The sequence below is a fragment of the Anser anser genome (assembly GCF_964211835.1).
Source record: "Anser anser genome assembly, chromosome: 2".
Lineage (NCBI taxonomy): Eukaryota > Metazoa > Chordata > Aves > Anseriformes > Anatidae > Anser > Anser anser.
The window spans coordinates 112,850,896-112,871,113 of record NC_139721.1 but is presented as its reverse complement, the minus strand read 5'-3'; the positions used below and the strand labels follow the sequence as shown (position 1 = coordinate 112,871,113).

Below are 20,218 nucleotides of genomic sequence, written 5' to 3'. Positions count from 1 at the left end.
ACTTTAAAACTTAACATTAAAAGACCTGTATTTATTTTGATTTTGCTAAACAGTTATGTTCCCCCCCCCACCTGGTATGCATGCTGTGGAAAAGGCTGTAGGGCTGTAGGACCTATTGCGTAAGATACTGGCAGGTACTCTGACAGATTTCATAGCTTTTGCCCAGTGTTAAATCCTTGAGTTTGTAAGTGATGATAACCTAATGATCTTTTAACCCAGTTTGTTCCTTTGGGAGTAATTTAGCAGTCTGTATGGGCCTATGCCTCCTTTTAAAGAAGGTGGCCTGATAGATTTCCAATTTACAGAGTTAAGCTTTGTTTTGCATACCTTGTTTTCTGAGGGGAGCAACGCACTCTGACTGAAAATGTGATACCAGTGCCATTTATGAAATAATAGAAGAGTTGCATCAGAATCTTAGCTGCTGACTTTCTCTAAAACAGTACAGACTTGTTTCTTTTTCACTGTGAGATCACTGAAGAATGAATGCATCTTGGAGAGGGAGCTGAACTCATTTTTACCCATGCGCATCATCAGTTGAACTGTTCGGAGCTTCAATTAGGTCTTCAATCAGAAATACATGGCAACAGTTCTGCCCAAATTTATCTCATGGCCTCATTTGTGCATTGGACTATAGCCACAGCGTGTACTGATTACAGTCACAGGCTCAATATTAAAAAGCATAAGTGCTCCAGTGGCCAAGTTTAAACCCGGCTGATTAGGAAGAGGCAAGAAGATTGCCTCTATCACAGAGAACTGTGCTGTTCTGAAGCACAGAGTTACAGCCAATGCACTGGACATCTGCCCAAAGTGGAATGATTTACATCCAACCTAATATTCAGACCAGTGAGGTATTACGTTTAGTGTCACAGCTTCGTGGTACTCTGTCTTATCAGTTATGTTCTACAAAAAAAGTCCAGTGACGTCTGGCTTCTGGAAAGAAAATGTTTGCATGTTTCTCTGGTGTTTTTGGCTGTACTTCGAATGCATGCTCAAACTTCACTGCTTACAATGAGCAAAAAGCATTTGGGAACTGTATTTACTAGTGGATACACTCTGCTTTATTATAGACATTGTGAAAATGTAAGGGCTTTACACAGGCCTCTATTAAGAAATGAGTGATGGTCTCTGAAAGAGAGAAGAGCCCAGCATGGTGATGTCATGCTAGGCTGGGTTTCTAAGGCAGATAGAAAAAAATTTTGCTTGACTGAGATCTGATGTTACTGTGAGACTGTAAATAGAGTATCCCACAATGCTTTTTGTCAAAGATCTTTTTGGATGGTATTTCTTGTTGCTATTCTACTCACAGTGCAGCTCTGCTTTTGTTAGATTATAATAATCTCAGAGCCAAATTCTGGATACTTCCTTATCATTTCCCTGTCCATTTGGCACAAGATTCTCTTGCTACTGCCTGTAATCATCAGGTAGAGAATTGCAGTGTGGGTGTTTTGGCAATTGCATGTCACATCTCACATGATTTGAAAGCAAATCCTTTTCTTCCACTATTTTCATGGCTAGAAAACAACAGTCCACCCCGGGCACATGCTGGTGGGAAGCATGTGCTGGTGCTTCCCAATAACTCTGTTACTTTGGATGGCTCAAGATCTTCCGATGACCAGGGGATTGTGTCGTATTTGTGGATCCGGGATGGTCAAAGTCCAGCAGCTGGGGTAAGTTTCTTGAAGGCTATAACTGGAGTCAAATTTTGAATTATGCATGTAGCTTCACTGCAGCAGGGCAAGCAGATAATGACTCACGAGCTGCTATGAGAGGGATAGTATCTATTTCTGGTTTGTCTTCCCAGCTCTCTCTGATGCTTTGGTTCAAGAAGCCTGGTGGTGTTTCCAGTACAGCTATTGAATATCTTGGTTAAGAGGACTGCAGCAGTCCAGATTTAGTTGGGAAAGACTTGAGACAGAAGAATAAAGTCATGACCCGTCACAACTAACCAGCAATAGTAATGACCTAGTATGTTTGAAAGAAAATAATGTGAAATGCAGGTGTTCCAAAACAGGAAAGCTCTGAGAGAGCGAGAAGTGCCAATAAATACGAAGGAATTCTGTCTAGTACCAGATGAGGTGAGATAGCCAGTTTGTTATAATAAAAATGGTGTTTAGTGCTGGATGAGTAGAATCTTGCCTAGCAGATTACAGGGAATAGCCTGGACATTAGGGCAGTGGAGTCTTCTCTGGGTGTGGGCAGACAGCTGAATTACTCTTGATAAACTGAAGTTTACATATCAGCTACTAAAACTGTGATAAGTTCTTCATTTGCCTATTCCCACAAAGCGTTGTAGGCAGCTCTTCACAGCCAGAAAGTCAGTGGCAAATTGGCAAGAACTGGGAGAGGAGAAACAGCAAAATGATAGCAACACTTAGAGAAGCAATTCACGTAAGGATATGGGGAGAACTGAAGAGGTTTAAGTTAGAGCTGGCAGAGATGGTTGTTGGAAATACATAAACACCAAGGAGAGGAAATAATTTAGGATTTAGTATGTAAGAAAGCAGAACTAAGGATTCAGAAATACTAATGTAACTGTCAGATCTTCAGGCAGATGAGTACTTGAGGATGTCAGCTGTTATATCTGAGTCGTGTGGGTTTTTTTTGTTTGTTTTTATGAAAAAGCATTCTTACTGTGTGCAGACATCCTCATTTAACTCCCACTTCCAACTTTGTATTATTGTGGTATAAACTGGGGGCACATCACTTTGTCCAAAAGCCAAAGCAAGGACCAGCACTGTTATATTAGATATCTGAGTTGATAGTCACACCTGCAACTTTCTCTGAGGGTATAATCATTCTTGTACCTCTTTTTTTTTCAGGATGTGATCCGTGGCTCAGACCATGAGGCAGTATTGCAGCTAACCAATCTGGTGGAAGGAACCTATACTTTTCACTTGAAAGTGACAGATGCCAAAGGAGATTCAGATATTGACTCTGCTACTGTTGAAGTGCGGCCTGGTATGACAATTAAAAGGTCATCGATACGTTGTGAATACCTCATCTTTGTTCTCCTTTTCCCTTATTTCAGTGTTGACAAGATTCTCTCAGGTTAAAACACTAAGTCTGTCTATCTTCCTACCTCTCAGTCAACCTGTGTGTGGAGAACAAGGCACATCAAGATTGTTCTCTCATTTACATCATTGCTGTACATTGGAGATATGAAAATCATACTTCTTAGTTAATGTTTTCACTTGGTTACTCTGTTGCTTTTCATTTCTTGCATTTTTTTTTCTGGTTGTTAACTAGTTCAGCAGTTAGAAAGATGAGAGCTGAGCATGAAGTTTAGGTGCAAATGCTGCAATAACATGTTTGATTGTTGAAAGTGTACTTGTGTTATTTTTTTCCTTCTTTATTTTGAAGGACAATAACCCCAAAGACTTTCAGGTTTTTTTTTAAATTGGCTTTTCATGGTCTGATATTGCTCATATGTAGTCTTGTTTTCAATTGTAATCTAGACGGCTATATGATAGAAGTATAAGTTGAGGTCTCAGGATATTAGTGTGAAGTCATGGGTCTGTCACAGAGTTCTTATTTGACTGGTTCCTGAGCAAAGATTTTATTTATTCCTCACTTTGTCGCTGAATGTAGACATGATAGTTGGCTCAGAATTCTCATTGCATATCTGTGAAGCTCGTTTAGTTTGCAGAGCACTCTAGAAGTGCAAATATTACTTAACAACTCTTCATTTTTTTGAAGGGAAATATATTTGTTATTTCTGAAGCTGACCATCCTCATTTAGACTCACACAGTTTTGCATACTACCGTGTGAGTTCATCTTTGAGTCCTTTTTCTGGTTGGTAGCCAGTAGTAGATCATAGTAGATCACTAGCAGGGAGCTTAAGAATTAGACTCACGTAGTGTTTACCTTAAGATGGCAGCATTTAGTGAAACAGAAGTTGTTATTCTGTGCAAAAATACAGTAATGCTGAACTGAAGTACTCACTGAAATGCCTTTTTCCAACCAGTAAAAGAAGGGTTGCTATCTTAGGACGTACCAGATTTATTTCAGAAGCAATGTGGAGATGTAGGCTATCTTAGTAGTTTTCTAAGAACACAAAAGGGATGGATTGTAAGAGATGTTGGTCTTAAGCAGGAAAATACAGTATTAATAAATATTTTTGGTACTGAGCGTTGTCTTCAGTTGATAATGAAACATTTGCCAAACTCTGATAGCATATCATCTTCTTCTCCTGTTAGATCCCAAAAGGAGTGGTCTGGTGGAGCTGATTTTGCAAGTTGGAGTGGGACAGCTGAGTGAACAGCAGAAGGACACCCTGGTGAGACAACTGGCTGTATTACTGAATGTCTTGGATTCAGATATCAAAGTTCAGAAGATACAAGCCTACTCAGATATAAGGTACAAAGATGCCCTGCTGTGCCAAGAAGATTTGTGATTTTCATTGACTGTCTCATAGCTCATATTTAGTTACAAAATAATGTAGAAAAGATTACCAGAGACGCTGTAGCTCTCAACAGTATATACTTTCAGAAGTTATTCTTCTTCTGTGGTAGAAGATTGATGAAGTGAGCTCTCCAAAGGCTTAGGTCTGAAATGTTTTATTTAAAACAAACAAACTTCCATACAGGCGATCAGGTTTTTTTATTCCCTTAATTTTTTTTTTCATTTCCTTTGAAGAAAGCACATGCAGAAATTCCAGTGTCTCTGTTCCATATTGTACTATTATTTTTTGTGAATGCTGGCTGGAATAAGACAGACAGACCTTCTCATAGAGAAGCAAGTACTGTATTTCAAAATAAGTTTCCAGCTGTATCTGCTCAAACTCGTTTTATTGTATTTTTTTTCTATTTCCTCTCTAAGGTTTTGATACTCTAAGTACTTTACTTATTTTTTTCCAGGTAACTGATAACAAAAATCCTTGTTCACAGAGAAAACAGCAGACTTTGTAGTATGTTGTATGCTACATGTAGTATCTTACTCAAAGCAGATACCTGCTTTGCTTGGGTTAGAGGGGTGGAAATGGCTTTATGTAGCCAGAAGAACTTCACAGAATGATTGATTAAAAACCTGTTGACATGAGTTATCTTACTTTAAATTACTTATTGCTAACTGCTTGGTGATTTAAAATCTATTTTGTTATCTATTCACTTCTCTGGAAACCTCATAAAATTGAAAGGAAAGGGGGAAAAAATAAATATAGCATGTATAGCTATAATACTTTAATCACATCTTCCAGCTATTGATTTTCAGCTTCAGATGTTCCCTGAAGCATGTGACATGGGATGAGATCAACACTACCCAATAAAATAAAATAAAAAGCTGCCACAAGTTTCTGTTGGTCCTATGTTTTTCCTTTTCTTAAATTCAGTTTTCTAAAGTTACTCTCACTGCTTCAGAGTGCTTTGTGGCAGGTTCTAGACAAGAGGAGGGAAAGCAAGCATTGCATATATACTTCTCTTAAAGTGAGAGTCAGGAAGACCAAGGAGGGAATTAATTTCTTGTTGTTCTCAACGTTTTTCTGTGAAACCAAGGAGTCATAGAACTATTGGTGCTTCTGGGTCAGAATGAAGTACAGTAGTCATGACATTTGGATGGACGTGGACAGAGTTGCTGCATCTGTATTGGTGATACAGAAAACAAGCAAAACAAAGCAAAACAAAGGCTGTAAATTAAATGCCTGACAAAAGTAATCTTTGACCATAGTCCTAACCTATGCTGTTCTCTCTGCAGCACTGCAGTTGTATTCTATGTCCAGAACGGGCATCCTTCCAAGGTGTTCAAGGCATCAGATGTCTCTCGAACTCTGCATGTGCAGCTTTTGAAAGAGAAGGCTGACTTTCTGCTTTTTAAAGTCTTGCGGGTTGACACGGCTGGTATGTTTGCCATCTGGTGTCTGGGCTTGGATTTTTCTTTCTGAAAGATGACATTGAAGACAATACTTAAAATGCATGCTCATTTGTGACAGACTGGTGCCAGTACTTGTGTTCTGTTAAAATAAATGCTTTTGCATGCTGTTAGTCTTATCTGTTGTGCATCAGGAAGTCTTGAGGAATGAGGAGAAAGGTACCCCTCTCATACCATCTTTTGTTGGAAGATGGACAAAACCTAATGTAGCCATAATATAGAATGTTCAATGTCTGGTTCGTTCAAGGCTTTTAGTGTTCAGTGATGGGCTTGTAATGTAATTTGTTTTTATCTGTCTATAGCAGGCAAAATGGTCAGGTCATCGTTGTGGTTTAACCTCGTCTTCTAATGAGGTTATATTTGCATCACAGAGAGGCCTCTGAGGTTTCTCATAATGAACTTTTTCTTTTCTCCTAAAAGAATCCTGAACTTCAAAACCTAGCCTTATATTAAACTACGCTAGTAATGTGAACCCTTTATGATCCTCAGATATTACAGATATGACTACCTCTTAGATTTAAAATTAGGAGACTGTGATCCAAATGAAAACAGAGTGAATAAACTCTAGCACTTAAATAGTCATAAATTCTGTAATAAATTCTGGCTTTGTTCACCTGTTGGAAAGGATTTGTTTTATTGTAAATGTACTTGGATTACCAAAATGTGTAGGTATCACTTGAAAGTGGTCCTTAATGTTTTCCTGACATAGCAAATCTGCTACTGTAAGTTTAAGGGGGATAACCTTTTTTTTTATTATTTATTTTATTCTAATGTGGCACATTGATCTAAAAACAGGTATTACTGTAAGCAAATAATACATAAATGTTCAGGCCTCAGTTGCTGGAATTGAGTTTTGAAATACTGAAATACACTATAGTTTATCAGTGTGATGCTTTCCTTACACTATCTGAGAATACTAATGTTCTTTAGTTCTCAGGTACTTCAGAAGATCTTATAAATATGTCATAAAGAAAGGAGGAGGTCTGAACTCTGTAACTTCAACTCATCTTTACTTCTGTTTGGAATAAGCTGATGTTGACTTGGATATAATTTCAGTATTGTATGTGTAAGATATTCTCATCTTTTCACAGCCTGCTGAACTGTGCAGCTATTTAATATGTAACATCAAAGATAAGAGATTATAAAATATCAGAATGTTATGAACTAGGTGCTTTACCACCAATCTAGTCCTCACAGTAAGAGAATGCATGGCAAGTTGACCATTTACACAACTAATCTGTTTGCATTATTCATAGCATGTCTTTTAAAATGCTCTGGACATGGACACTGTGACCCTATAACAAAGCGCTGCATTTGCTACCAGCTGTGGATGGAAAACTTGATTCATCGTTACCTAAATGATGGCGAGAGTAATTGTGGTGAGTTTGCACGTTGTGGGATGTATTCCAAGAATCATTTGTCTTTTTGTGAGACTGTTGAATATTTGCCATCAGAGTGGGGTATTTACATAGGAGGTAGATGCTGAGGAAGGGTTAGAACAGTCTCTTTATTGTTCAGCCTACAGCCTACCAAAATGATAGAATCATATAATTGTTTGGGTTGAAAAAGACCTCTAAGATCGTCAAGTTCAACCATTAAACTAGTATTACCAAGTCTTCCACTAAACCATGTTCCTAAGCACCACATCTACACATTTTTTGAATAATTCCAGGGATGGTGACTCAACCACTTGCCTGGGCAGCTTGTTTCGATGCTTCACAACCATTTCATCCAACCTAAACTTCCCCTGGCACAACTTGAGGCCATTTCCTCATGTTCTATTGCTTCTTGCTTGGGAGAAGAGCCTGACCCCCATCTCACTGCAGCTTCCTCTGAGGTAGTTGTAGAGCGATAAGGTCTCCCCTGAGCCTCCTTTTCTCTAGGCTAAAAAACCCCAGTTTTCTCAGCAGTTCCTCATAAGGCTTGTTTTCTAGACCCTTCACCAGTTTTGTTGCCCATTTTGGACGCTCAGGCAGATCAACACTCATGTCCATCTTAGTGCTGTCTGCAAATTTAGAGTGCAGTCGATCCCTTCTTCCAGATCATTGATAAGGATATTAAAGAGAACCAGCCCCCATACTGAGCTGTGGGGGACACCACTCGTGACCAGTTGCCAACTGGATTTAACTGTATTCACCACAACTCCTTGGGCCCAGCCACCCAGCCAGTTTTTTTACCCAGTGAAGCGTACGCCAGTCCAAGCCATGAGCAGCCAGTTTCTCCTGAAGAATGCTGTGGGAAACGGCGTCAAAAGCTTTGCTGAAGTCTAAGTAGGCAACATCCACAGCCTTTCCTTCATCCACTAAGTGCATCACCTTGTCATAGAAGAAGATCAGGTTAGTCAAGCAGAACCTGCCTTCCCCATGCGTACTGAGCCTTATCAACTGGTTGTCCTGTAGGTTCTGCAAGATGGCACTTTGATGTTCTGCTCCATAAGCTTCCCCAGCGCCAGGGTCAGAGTGACAGGCCTGCAGTTCCCCTGGTCCTCCTTCCAGCTCTTCTTGTAGATGGGCATCACATTTGCTAGCCTCCAGTCAACTGGGACATCCCCTGCTAGCCAAGACTGTTGATAAATGACAGAAAGTGGCACTTCCACCAGCTTCCTCAGTACCCTTGGGTGGATCCCATCTGGCCCCATAGACTTTTGTGTGTCTATGTGGTGTAACAGGTCACTAACCATTTCCTCGTGGATTATGAGGGCTTCATTCTGCTCCCCATCCCTATCTACCAGCTCAGGGGTCTGGGTACCCAGAGAACAACTCATCTTACTACTAAAGACTGAGGCAAAGAAGGTGTTAAGTACCTCAGCCTTTTTCTCATCCTTTGTCACTGTTTCCCCATGCCCCCCCCCAAATAGCCTTCTGTAGGAAACAATATCTTGGAATTATTTAACTAATGTCTTGAAATGATAAAGTCTTTATTTTATAGTAGTCTTTATTTTTAATATTTTAAATATTTTAGGAGCTTGAATTAAAAACATATCACTGTCTGAGATGTGGGCCGGGGAATTATAAAAACTGTCATTGCCAAGGGAGAGAGTTTGAGACAATTTTGGGCCAGATGGAAGGGTTGTTTGATAGTGTGTGTATTGATGAAACGAGACTCTATTTCCCAGGTGCAATTTAATCATGTTGGTGTTCTGTGGCATACCTAACAAATCAACTAAGCCAATTTGATATTGTATAGGAACTCTCTAATTAAAGTATTTCACAATTTTAATGTAATTAAATTGGTCTAAGATCAAATAAAGCTGAACTTTCAGTACTGTGCAGACTTGGAGACGTTTTGCTGGGCAATGCGCGAGTCTTCAGGTAGTTCTGTAGAAATTAATAGGAAATGTGCCATTTGCTACAAGCCATTAAGTAGCTGTGGGGCACGTGTCTGGCTGTTAGTGATTAGTGGTTGGTAATTGCCCAAATGAAATGGGACAGTATGTTTTTAAGCCTGAGGCTGGGGCTTCCTGCAGTCCTGCCTTTAATGCTCTGTTGTTCCATAGTGCAGTAACAACACTGAAATAGTATATGCATGTGGGAGATTCGCATTACTGCACATCTCTCTGAATCCCCCTTAGATTTTCCAGGATTTAAAAATCTAAGCATGTAGGTAGAAGGATGTATCACTAATCATCTGCTCTCTTATGGTGCTGCTAAAATGACTGACAGAGTACACTTAAGCTTGCTTTAGTTAGAGAATGATGGCTGAGGTGGTTACATGACCTTCTTGGCTTCCAGCTCCTATGTAAAATTTGCATATCCTGATATTGTAAAAGGGATGGGGTAGAGGAAAAGTTTTGAACGTGAGCATTTTCAGTATGGAAACTTAAGAATATTTGAGTATTCTTCTGAGAACATACGTAGGTGCCATGTTCTGCTAAAATCCTGTTGGCACTCTCCATTGCCCAGGATCGGAGAAGTATTTAATAGAGAAGTACTTGAAATTATCCTATCCATATTACTTTACAAAGAAATGTTGTGCTTCTTTTTTCAGAGTGGAGTATACTCTATGTGACTCTATCTGCTTTTATTTTGATTGTGGTCACAATAGGGCTTGCCTGGTTCTGCATCTGCTGCTGCAAAAGGTACATAATATGTTTCATTTTGAGCGGGTGTAAGCAACAACTGCACACAGCTGCCACATTTTAGTCCAGTCCTTAGCACTAAACCACTCAACTTCTCAGACACTTGAAGAGCTTCCTGTAGCTGTTTCTGTAAAGATGTGCTTTTTTGAAAAAAGGAGTATCTGTCTGAGGCTATGTGTATTCTTCTGCATTTTGAGAAATAAAAAGCCAGTGCTGGAGTATCCTTCAAATTAAGAGCTTATTTATGGAAAAATGCTGAGTGTGTACTGCACATCTTCCTGGTCTCTGAGTCCTCCAGGTACTCCATGCTAAGAAAAAAAGAGGTACATCCTGAAGGTCACTGAGATAGGAGTGTTCTGGGCCTTGCAAAGGGAGCTGCTCCCAACCTGGTGTCTGTCTTTGACAGGAAAAATGGATATGTGGGCTGTATCTGGCTGGCAGGCAAGGATAGGAGCCTTGAAAAGCTTCTTTTCTGAGCCAAGAATCTGTCTCAAAATACTTACTGATTCTTTCCCTAAACAGTTTTTCCTACCACTGTATGTCATATTTCCCTCTGCATGTCACTCCCCACATCCTGTTGTCTTTCCTAGTAAGCCATTAAGAAATTCTTTGAAGTAACAATCCTTTCAAGTGTTGTCACTAAAGAGTGTTTTTGCTGCTTCACAAAAAAGCACAGCAAAAAGGTATTCAGGTATTATCAAAAATGAGATGCTATCAAAATTTTTCTTGATTTTTAACTTGGTCTAGGGTGTCTTTGCAGCATGTAAGGGGTGCTGTTTGAAATGCATTGGACTTGGTATACTGCTTTCCTTTTTTTATGGTTGAAGGAACAGTGCTGTTAGTAGAAAGGTTTAAATAGAAGGGTATCTCATATCAGCATGAGGCACAGCCTTGCAGGCTTGTGTGGATTTGATGGGAAAGGGAGTGTTTATGGAGTTCATCTGCTTCCATGCCTTTGTCTTCACATGGCTGGTGCCAGAATGAGTGTTGCGTGATGCAGATACATGTGAAAAGAGGAGGGTAGTGCTGCACAGGACAAGATGGCAAGAGATGCCCTTTGTATTGTTGAAACTACAGGAAGAAGATGCATTTTAGTCCAAAATTCGTCTGGAATTTGGGGATTTTAAAGGCTTTGATGACTTGCCAAATGAAATAATTTTTCTAAAGAATGTAGAGGGGAAGCCAGGTGGCTGGCTGTTGCTGTGATGCCAACTGAGAGGTAGCTGCTTCTCAAATATAAAAGTTACATCTGACCTGTGGTGTCTGGGAGTGCTTTTTCAGATATCAGAGTTAAAAATCTTGCCAAGAAAAAAGGCACATGCTCCCTGCCCACCCCACCCCACTCCCCCCCCAAAAAATTATATTTTTTTGCCTGAGGTGTGACAGCATCTTCTAGGAGGCGCCCCACTTTGTTTCATGCATGAATGCCCTTACTTTTACTCTGAAATCCTTCAGTTGTTCCCTGTTCATTAAAACAAACAGCCCTGTCTGTTCCTCTAGCTCCAAATCTTTCTACAGTCAGTAAGGTAGAAAGCAGAAAGGTAACTCTGGCAAACAGCTAAAACTTAAGGTAAAGATTTACCACATCGTAGAAGTGAATGCAGAAGAAGGATTTAAATGAGGAAAGACTAGGTCAGGTTTTGGCTACAGACCAGTAGTGCTTTGTCCCTGCATGTATATGAAGGAGCCAATCTCCATTTTTGACTGTTCCTTTCTGTAAATATAATGAGACAAGCTCTACTTGAATTCTCTTAGTTTTAAAACAACCAACCAAATAAACAACAGCAACAAAAAAGATACCTAAACAATTTAGTTTAGGAATGAAACACTTCTTACAGAAATTCTATTTGGAAACTAATGAGTGTGTCTATCTTGTGTCTAATTACTGTGTTGAAATTGAACAAACTGAACTCCTTTGGGTTAGGGAAACAAGTCACTCTTTCTTCATCTCTATATATCAGACAGATCAAGTAAATGCTATCCTCTGGTCCAGATTGTGCAGCTGCTTTTTACAGGTATATACTAGAGTAGCTCTTTCTGACTGGAGGTTCTTTTTGAGGCTCTGTATATGGGGCATGTAGCTATGTGTACAGTAAAGGAGAAGGAGCAGATCTATGTGTGTATGTGAAAGCTAAATAATCTTTTTGGTAACCTTTTTTTTTTAGCAGGAAGAGGACAAAGATAAGAAAGAAAACAAAATATACCATCCTAGATAACATAGATGAGCAGGAGAGAATGGAGCTGCGACCCAAATATGGTAAGAGCTCTCTCTTTCACTGGGGGTTTATTTAAGCAGTGAATCTTTAAGCTGTGAACTCATCCACCAGCCTTACAGTTAATGTTTTTAGTTGGCACTTGCAATCAAAAGGAGTCTGGAAGCTGGAGTACAAGGTTGAGAATGACAGAGGCAAACATAAATGGGGAAATGGTTGGTCAAGAATCACTTCATTTCTTGCACGGGTCCTTCGGCTCAAGTAAAGCTCTGAGCTTCTTCATTAACCTTAATTTAGACCATCTAATTGTCCCACAGACTTCTTACATATAACCTCCTTTCCCCTCACACACACCTTATAATTTGGATCTGTTTTTATTTGTGCACACAATACTTCCCTCTGGACCGTAAGTGCCCTGTTAAACATTAGAGACTTCAGCTGCTCTGTTCAAATACGTTTTAATTTACCTTATTTCAGTTTTTAGCAAGAGAAATACTGGAATGCAGGGAAATAAAATCATCCTTAGAAATTGCTGTCCTAGAAAGATAGTTGTAACATTTCAGTAGAAATCTTGACCTTTCATTACCAGTCACTTAAATCAGGTAGCTGGTTAAACAAGCTAATTTCCAGATTCAGCCTATTAGAATTATATTCACTTTTTAGAGCCATAAACTAGTGGGGCTGCACTGAGGTCAAAAGAGTATCTGTCTGACAGTATTTTATACCTCTTAGACCAGCTTTTGACATGGGTAGTGGTACAGGCTGGACTGCAGAGAGTGTTTTCAATTATTTTTAATATCTCAGCAGAGGATATCATGATTAAGTTGTTAATAGTGAAATTTTTCTAATGAGCTTGTTTTGCCTTTTTTTTTTTTTGGTTAGGTATAAAACACAGAAGTACAGAACACAACTCCAGTCTGATGGTCTCCGAATCAGAGTTTGACAGTGATCAGGACACTATCTTCAGCAGAGAAAAGATTGAAAGAGAGAATCCTAAAACCCTTTTGAATGGATCAATCAGAAATGGAGTTTCTTTCCACTACAACTCCAAAGACAGATAACTGAATGAGGGTAAAAAGCACAAGACACGCTGATCCAACACATCTAAAACATGTTGGCCCACTTCTGTTTTTCCAAATCAAAAGCTTTCTAAAATATCAGCTAATTGCAGGTGAAAGAGTAGATATCTAGCACAGTGGTGGGGAAGGGTGGAGGAAGTATTTTATGGTCAGCTAACTCCTGTTGCCACCACAAGGAACAAGGAAAAGCAAGTTTTATTTCTCATGTGTTCCATGCTGATGTTTGTGTGAACTTCAGAAAGATGTTTTTCTTGTATCACTGCTACAAAACTAGCCAGGGCTGTTACGCCGCTAACAGTGGTAATTGAGATGTATATAAATTTGTATCCTGTGCTCCTGTCTTTTTCTCAGAGGAGCAATGGGGTTATGAAGCTGACCTAAAACAGCAAAAGCCAACATATGTAAATTCTGTTACAGCTATAGAGAGCAATATGTGACTGCAGGCTCCATCTTAATTTTCAGTTTAGATCAGGAACACAGAAGGAATATTTGTAGGTTTTTTTTTCTCTCTGAATGTGCTTCGTGACTTCTTTTTCTAGGGTAGTGATCATCAGATGAAAACATCTGTTTTTAAAAGAGGTTTGCAATCTAGCAGTTGTACTGAGCTGTAAACTAATGTGACAGATCTGTGTCCTGTGGGATGCAGTGTTCTCTGTATTTACGTGAAAGGTATGATGGCTGCAGGGAAGTCCAACCTTAGGTTGCTTCTGTAATGATGAAAGTACTTTTACTTTCTCTAGAGTCTGCCATGTCCACCAGCAACCAGTAGCAGAGATGCAGGGAAGACTCAGCGCCATGTGCCTTCATAAGCATTTTGAACATCCCAGACAACCTTTTCCTTAGCATTTTTAAGGAGCTGTGGACCTTTTAAGGCCAAGCCCTCAGCTGACTTTGAATCTGTAAGCCTCAGTGCTTAATTAAAGAACGTCCCAGGTGTTTGCACAGTTAAATGCTTGTGGCAAAGTACCATGTGTGGAACAGAAGTTTCAACACTTACCTTCACTGTCTTGGGTAATTATTGTGGTTTAGCTTGAACATTAAATTGTTTTACTTTTTCCCCTGTAGTTGTTCAGTGTTTAGATATATTGGCATAAAGAGATTCCTTTAGGTATTTAGGAAAGTTAGGTGTGCTTGAGTTCTGATGTTGCTGTTCTTGTTTGCAGTCTGGATAATTTCTTTTCAATGGGTTTGTTATGCTTTAAAGCTCTTTCCCCGGCACTGTTCTTGAAATTCCATACAGAAGATCAGGCTTTTACATGTAAGCCTCATTTGTGGGGACATCTGTGGCACTGTCAGCCTTTCCTGGGGGTTTGTTACAGACATGTTGGAGGTCTTGGGCTGAGCTGGAGAAATGATCTGTTTGAGAAAACATTCCTCTTTGGAGCGTTTCAGACAGGGTTTTGTTTGTTTGCTTGGTGAGTTTTTGTTGTTTGTTTTGTTTAATCTGATGGTGGAGAATCCATTAATGAAGAAGGGTAGAGCACTGTAGAGATCATGGGGAGCAGATCAGAAAAGTCAGGCAGGGGACATAAACCACTCCATCATGACGAATAACTTGGTAGAGAATTCTGGGACTTTCTCAATCTTACATAGAATTCTGACACAGAAGAATGGCTGGATTGAATACTGTGACTTTTGTGTCTCTTGGTAATGGAGTCTGGCAGACTGAAGTCAGAACTGACTGGGTTGGATGGAATTAGTAATCAAAAATGGCAACAATGTGGCATGCTCATGATTTGCATCCTCCCTGGTTTCATACCTTTGATTCTCTTGCAGCAGATGTCTGTGAAGTTATTAGTAGCACACTGAGGAGTGTTTATCCCGTGCCCAGCCCTGCGTTTCTGTGGAGAGCTGCATGTGGCCTTCATAGTCATAGTGATGGGAGAGGCTGTGAAGAGCTGAAAAGGGTTGATGCAAGTGTTTTCCATGTTTTTCTTTTGTCCTCCAGCAAAATGTGATATAAATGGTCTGATTTGCTTTCTTTAAAAGCCAAACTTTATGTATGGGTTTTAGGATATTTATTGAAACAAATCTACTTTCTCATTCTATGTTCTCTTCCCCCTCATTGTGTATGAGTGTCTGTATTTAATTAAACTTGGTCAATAAAAGGCAGGCCAGCTTTTGATCCCTTTCAATTTCTGCTCCAGATGTGTTAGCACAGTAATGCAGTATTCACTTTTAATGCATTCCTGAAGAAAGTTAAGACCCACACAAAATACTTCCAAAACTTTTTTTTTTTCCTTTTTAAAATCAGCATTTGGGGCTTAATCCATTCTCTGCAAATTCCTAAAATGTTCTAGCAGGAATTATGCTCTTGGAAGTATGCATTTAAAGAAGGAATGGAAATTGCACAAGCAGCTACAACTTTGCATCAGCTACAGTGCCATTACTCAGAGAACCATAAAATGGTTTGGGTGGGAACGGACCTTTAAAGGTCATCTAGTCCAAGCCCTGGCCATGGGCAGGGACATCCTGCGCTACAGGTGCAGGACCCTTGTTGAACTTCATGAGGTTGGCTGTCTCTTAATCACCTCTGTGTCTTCCATATACTTCCACTTAACTTCCAAGAGGATCTGTTCCATGGTCTTACCAGGCACTGAGGTGAGGCTGACTGGTTCCAGTAATGTGATTAGTCCCACCAAGTTTCAGCGACAGCAATTAGATCATGGCAGCCACTGTACAGATGGAAAGCTAACTCCTCCTTTTTGTTACCTATGCTGCATATATTGATATAGAGGCACTTTAGTTGTGCTGTTGACAATGTCACATTTTTAGAGGAACAAGCCCTAATTCCATTAAGGCATTTCACAGGTGTTTCCCTGTTGGTACATAACATCAACACCCCCTGACTCTTCTCTCTTACTCCAAACTCCACCCCCTGCCCCTGCAAAATTTTAATTTAAAGCCCTTGTTACAGGTCTGGCCAGCTTTTTGGTGAAGATGCCTTTGACCCACTTGGTCAGATGACTCCCATCAACTCCCAACAGACTTGGCTTTTCAAATATAGATCCGCGATCACAGAAGCCAAATCCTTGAGTATGGCACCAACTGTGCAGCCAAGCATTCACCCTTTCAGTTTGTCTCCTTCCTGAACCTCTCCAACTGGCTGGAGGGACAGAAGAGAATACCACCTGTGCTCCTGAGCCTTTTAACCTTGCTCCAAGGGATATATAGTCTCTTGATGGTTCTAAGTTGCCTTGTTGCATTATCATTATACATGGAATAGTAGGACTGGATGATAATCTATAGTTTCAGCAAGCTCAGCAGCCTTTCAGGGAGTTCACAATGCAAGCTCCTGGTAGGCAGCGAAGTTCTCTTGAGAAATTATCTGGACAGCAAATAGGTGAGTGCTTCAGTGCCTCTCAGTAGGGAATCTCCAGTTACCGTTACCTTATGTGCTTTTCTTGTGAGAATGGTTCTCATGCATGCAAGTGGGTGCATCAACTTTATATGATTGGTTTTTCCAGGATCCTGTCTCTCTTTATTCTCCAACCCCAGAGCATTTTGTCTGTTTTATAGGGGCGTATAAGGGAATGGGGGAAGGTTCTTCCACTCTGAGCTGACTGGACAAGGGTCCAGTCTCCTTTATCTTGTGAGTTATTTGTGTCAGTCAGCTCAAGAACAGATTCGGGCTTTCCTTCCCCTTGCACAGCCTTAAGACAGGGCTGTCTCTTAGCCAGAGACAGGGCACAATTCCTTATATTGATCTGCTCACATCCCCAAATACAGTGCTGCCTGCCTGTTGGGCTCCTCTTGTAACATACCTAGTTGTTAAAAGGGTTCTACCAGCTGGGCACACTTGCAGCTATGATATCTATCCACTAGTGTTTTCAGGTGCTAGAGCTACTTCTAGATAGCAGAGCTCCATGCAACCCTAAGGTCTGGACAACTGTTTTAATCCTTGGGAGGTCTGTTTGGGTGGAGATGTGAGCACAGGTAGGCTGTAGTGCTGCTGTTTGGATTTCAACCCCAGCCTTGTAACTATGATGCATGGCCACCATTTTCTTTCAGCAGGTCACAGTCTCCTGTAGTTTCAAACTTCTTAAGAAACTTTTCTTCCCTGTTCTTTGATAACTTTTCACAACCTGAAGGGCATTAATTTCTTCTGTTGCAACATCTTTCTCATGTTCTTTGTGTTTCTTCTGCAGGAGCTGGGAACCCGAATACTTGACTGCAATAGATTTGATCTCCCCACCAAATGCTGAGATCCAGGGCTTCATGCCACATACAGGCCTCTCACATACAACAGGAATACATTCTTCTTACAGTAAGAAGACTCAACAGGACAAACTTCAGCTAGCCCTTAGTATTATGCTCTATATTCTCTGCTGTCCAGCTTTTTCTTCCACAGCATCTTTCCTTTGCTGCTTCTGCTAAATATCTAGTGTGCCTTTGTCTATGAACTTATCTTTTAGTACATGTCAGTGCAGTCAGCATCCTTCAGTTTTATGAAGTCAGTCACTTGTGTGTTGGGTTTATTTTACATTTTCAAAGCCTGGTGTTGAAGTCTAGGAGATGGTTCTTTCAAGGAATTAAAAAAAAAATAAATCTCCCACATGGACACACTGTGGGCTCCGATCTTCAGACCAGTGGCAAGCTCATGTACCATGAGAATGTCTGCATGATTTGTCTAAATATTTCTCACTCTTAACAAGTAAGAAACTAGTCTAATGTTTCTTATTGCTTAAAGCCTTACCAAGTTGAAGCTGCTTACTGAATTCTGTTCTCTAGATGACACTTCAATGTTTTTGTGGCTAACAGTATTTTAGCTGTGTTCTGAAAGCTGGATTTTTGAGCAGCTTCTAATTGTACTGGTTTAATTCTTCCATATCCTTGGAAGGAAAAGTCTTTCATCATACATAACACCAGGCTTGCTGTTAGTATGGAACTTGCACCAAAGTTTAAAATAACAGTTTCTGGCTCTGAATTTGTGATATCACATGTTGGTGTCATTTGGCCAAGCATAATTTTGTCAAGAATTTAGGAGTGAATATAGCAAGCCTTTATCTTGATTCAGTGTAATACTTATTTCTAGAGCATGTCAGGTAGAGAGAAGGGGTAGGAAAGTTAACTCTTAAGCTGAAAACACTATGGCAGAATTCAGGACTGCTGCTAGCTTTCTGTTTTGGGTTATGATGGTTTAAGCAGATAACTCAGTCCTCACATTTCCACACAATTTTCTTTTAAGCATAGAGATTACTGCCATCCTCTTTCTGAAATAGGGATGTACTGCATCCCAGCAGTCTCCTGTGCTCTTCTGAGATACAGCTTGCTATGTAGGGTGCAAAGTCCATTGAAAATAAAGAATAAATTGACAGCTTAGCACTGGTAAGATGCCTCTCTTAGTAGGCAGTGTGCCAGTACTTAGAGTGCATCATAGCCTTGGTGTAAGTACTTGATTTTCATTTGCATCTTCGTTTTACGTTTATAGGTGCCAATACATGCACACATAGAGGTTGTCCAGCTATGTAAAAAGGCTGCCTTCATTGCATTTTAAGAAGGGAGTATATTTAGAAAAAAAAACTTCCTTGCCATTAACTGCCTGACGCGTTAATCATGTTCAGTACTGAACACTGCCATGCTGCAAACAGTTTTGTGTTTTTAATTTTTCTTAACCAAAATACAACTGCTGTACAAACTGAAACTTACCTGGGCAAGTCTGCTGAAGTGCGCATACAAAGCCTGTTGTCCTCTGGTTCAACCTTTCATTTTAACTGAGTAGATTGCTGAGAAATCCAAGCAAAATGTGAAGTCTAGTTATAGAGGAGTTTACTTGGGGAGGGGAAAAAAAAGATTGTTACTGTCTCATGTGTGAGAATACACTTTCAACTGCATCCTTTCAGGTAAACAGGAGTTGAGCATCTCCCTCTGACAGAGACATACAGCTACTCATCAAGCACCTGTTCTGTTCTGTCAGATGTGGTTGCTTTTATGATGACTTTTTTCTTGGTCTGTTGCAGCAAACAAAAGTACACACATGATGAACTTGAACCTTCTTTAGACTATTCTTAAGTTCTTGAAATAATTTTCTTAGGCAAATTTCCTATTACTCTTTTAAGCCTCACATGAAACTAGTTTTGCCCCTCAATATACTGATAATGGGCTGTAGTCAGCTGGAGCATTCAGATGTCAGTTACAAAATGACAACTACTTTAGTCTTTTGAGACATTTTTATGAGGATTGAGAGAGGAAAACCTTCCTATGAAAGAAGGGAAACAATGTAGAAATGAATTAATTTCTTAACATCAGCAATTGCCTATTATTGATCTGTAACTAGAATACTACTCCCATACCTCTGCAGCAAAAAAAAAAAAAAGAAAAAAAAACCAACTATTTCATACAACTTTTAGGTCGTGAACTCCCTGTGGCAGGGAAGGGAACCTTGAAGCTGAGAAATAAAATTAAAAACAAACAAAACTTTATTTTGCATAGGCTTTGTGTCAAGTACAGATGAGCCACAAATCAGTAGTTTGTCTCTGTATGGAAGCACTTCTCCCTGTAGGTGGATGGGTGAGCTATTGCAGATTTTATATGAAGAATCTGTTTCTAGAAAGTGTTACTTATTGCAAATGAGAACTTATTGTAACTGGAACTATTTCTGAGTTGAAACCATTACATTTATGTAACTATTAGTTAAAAAATAAAGTTTTGTCTCTCCTTCTAAGAACTTGTTTTAGATGTGTTGTGTATTGGACTAAACACTCAAGCTGGGCTAAGAGAGACAAGCTTCATAGCATAGGTTAAGTCTGTACTCACAAAAGCAGTGTGATATCTGATCCTTTGCCTTGCTATTGACAAAGCAAAAAGGTATCCTTTTGCAGAAAGATGGCATAATTCAGTAAGTCAGGGAGCAGAAAAGCTCTTTCACTGTAGCTCACGGAGTTTCCATGTTCTACTTGTCCTTGGTGTAATTGGCTGTACATGAGTATTCACCAGCTGTCTTGAAAGTGTGGGAGGTTGAGCAGTTTTGTGGTTCATTCTATAG

The 20,218-nt window shown here is 39.8% G+C and overlaps 1 protein-coding gene across 19 annotated transcripts in view; it reads left to right on the top strand.

Moving 5' to 3' along the window:
• KIAA0319 overlaps positions 1-19,894 on the top strand; it is a 61,269-nt gene extending 41,375 nt beyond the window's left edge. For 16 of the 19 annotated variants that reach the window (XM_083827213.1, XM_083827202.1, XM_083827216.1 and 13 more), the window contains 9 exons: positions 1,516-1,667; positions 2,820-2,958; positions 4,198-4,357; positions 5,690-5,832; positions 7,120-7,242; positions 9,851-9,941; positions 12,107-12,198; positions 13,037-13,225; positions 17,382-19,894. In XM_083827213.1, the coding sequence (XP_083683339.1) occupies positions 1,516-1,667; positions 2,820-2,958; positions 4,198-4,357; positions 5,690-5,832; positions 7,120-7,242; positions 9,851-9,941; positions 12,107-12,198; positions 13,037-13,215 (1,079 nt within the window). In that variant the 3' untranslated portion in view covers positions 13,216-13,225; positions 17,382-19,894. Of the gene's footprint in view, positions 1-1,515; positions 1,668-2,819; positions 2,959-4,197; positions 4,358-5,689; positions 5,833-7,119; positions 7,243-9,850; positions 9,942-12,106; positions 12,199-13,036; positions 13,226-16,150; positions 16,577-17,381 lie in introns of those variants that run through there. The other 3 variants (XR_014580855.1, XM_083827212.1, XM_083827206.1) reach the window with 3 other exon arrangements.
• The last annotated feature ends 324 nt before the right edge of the window (positions 19,895-20,218 follow it).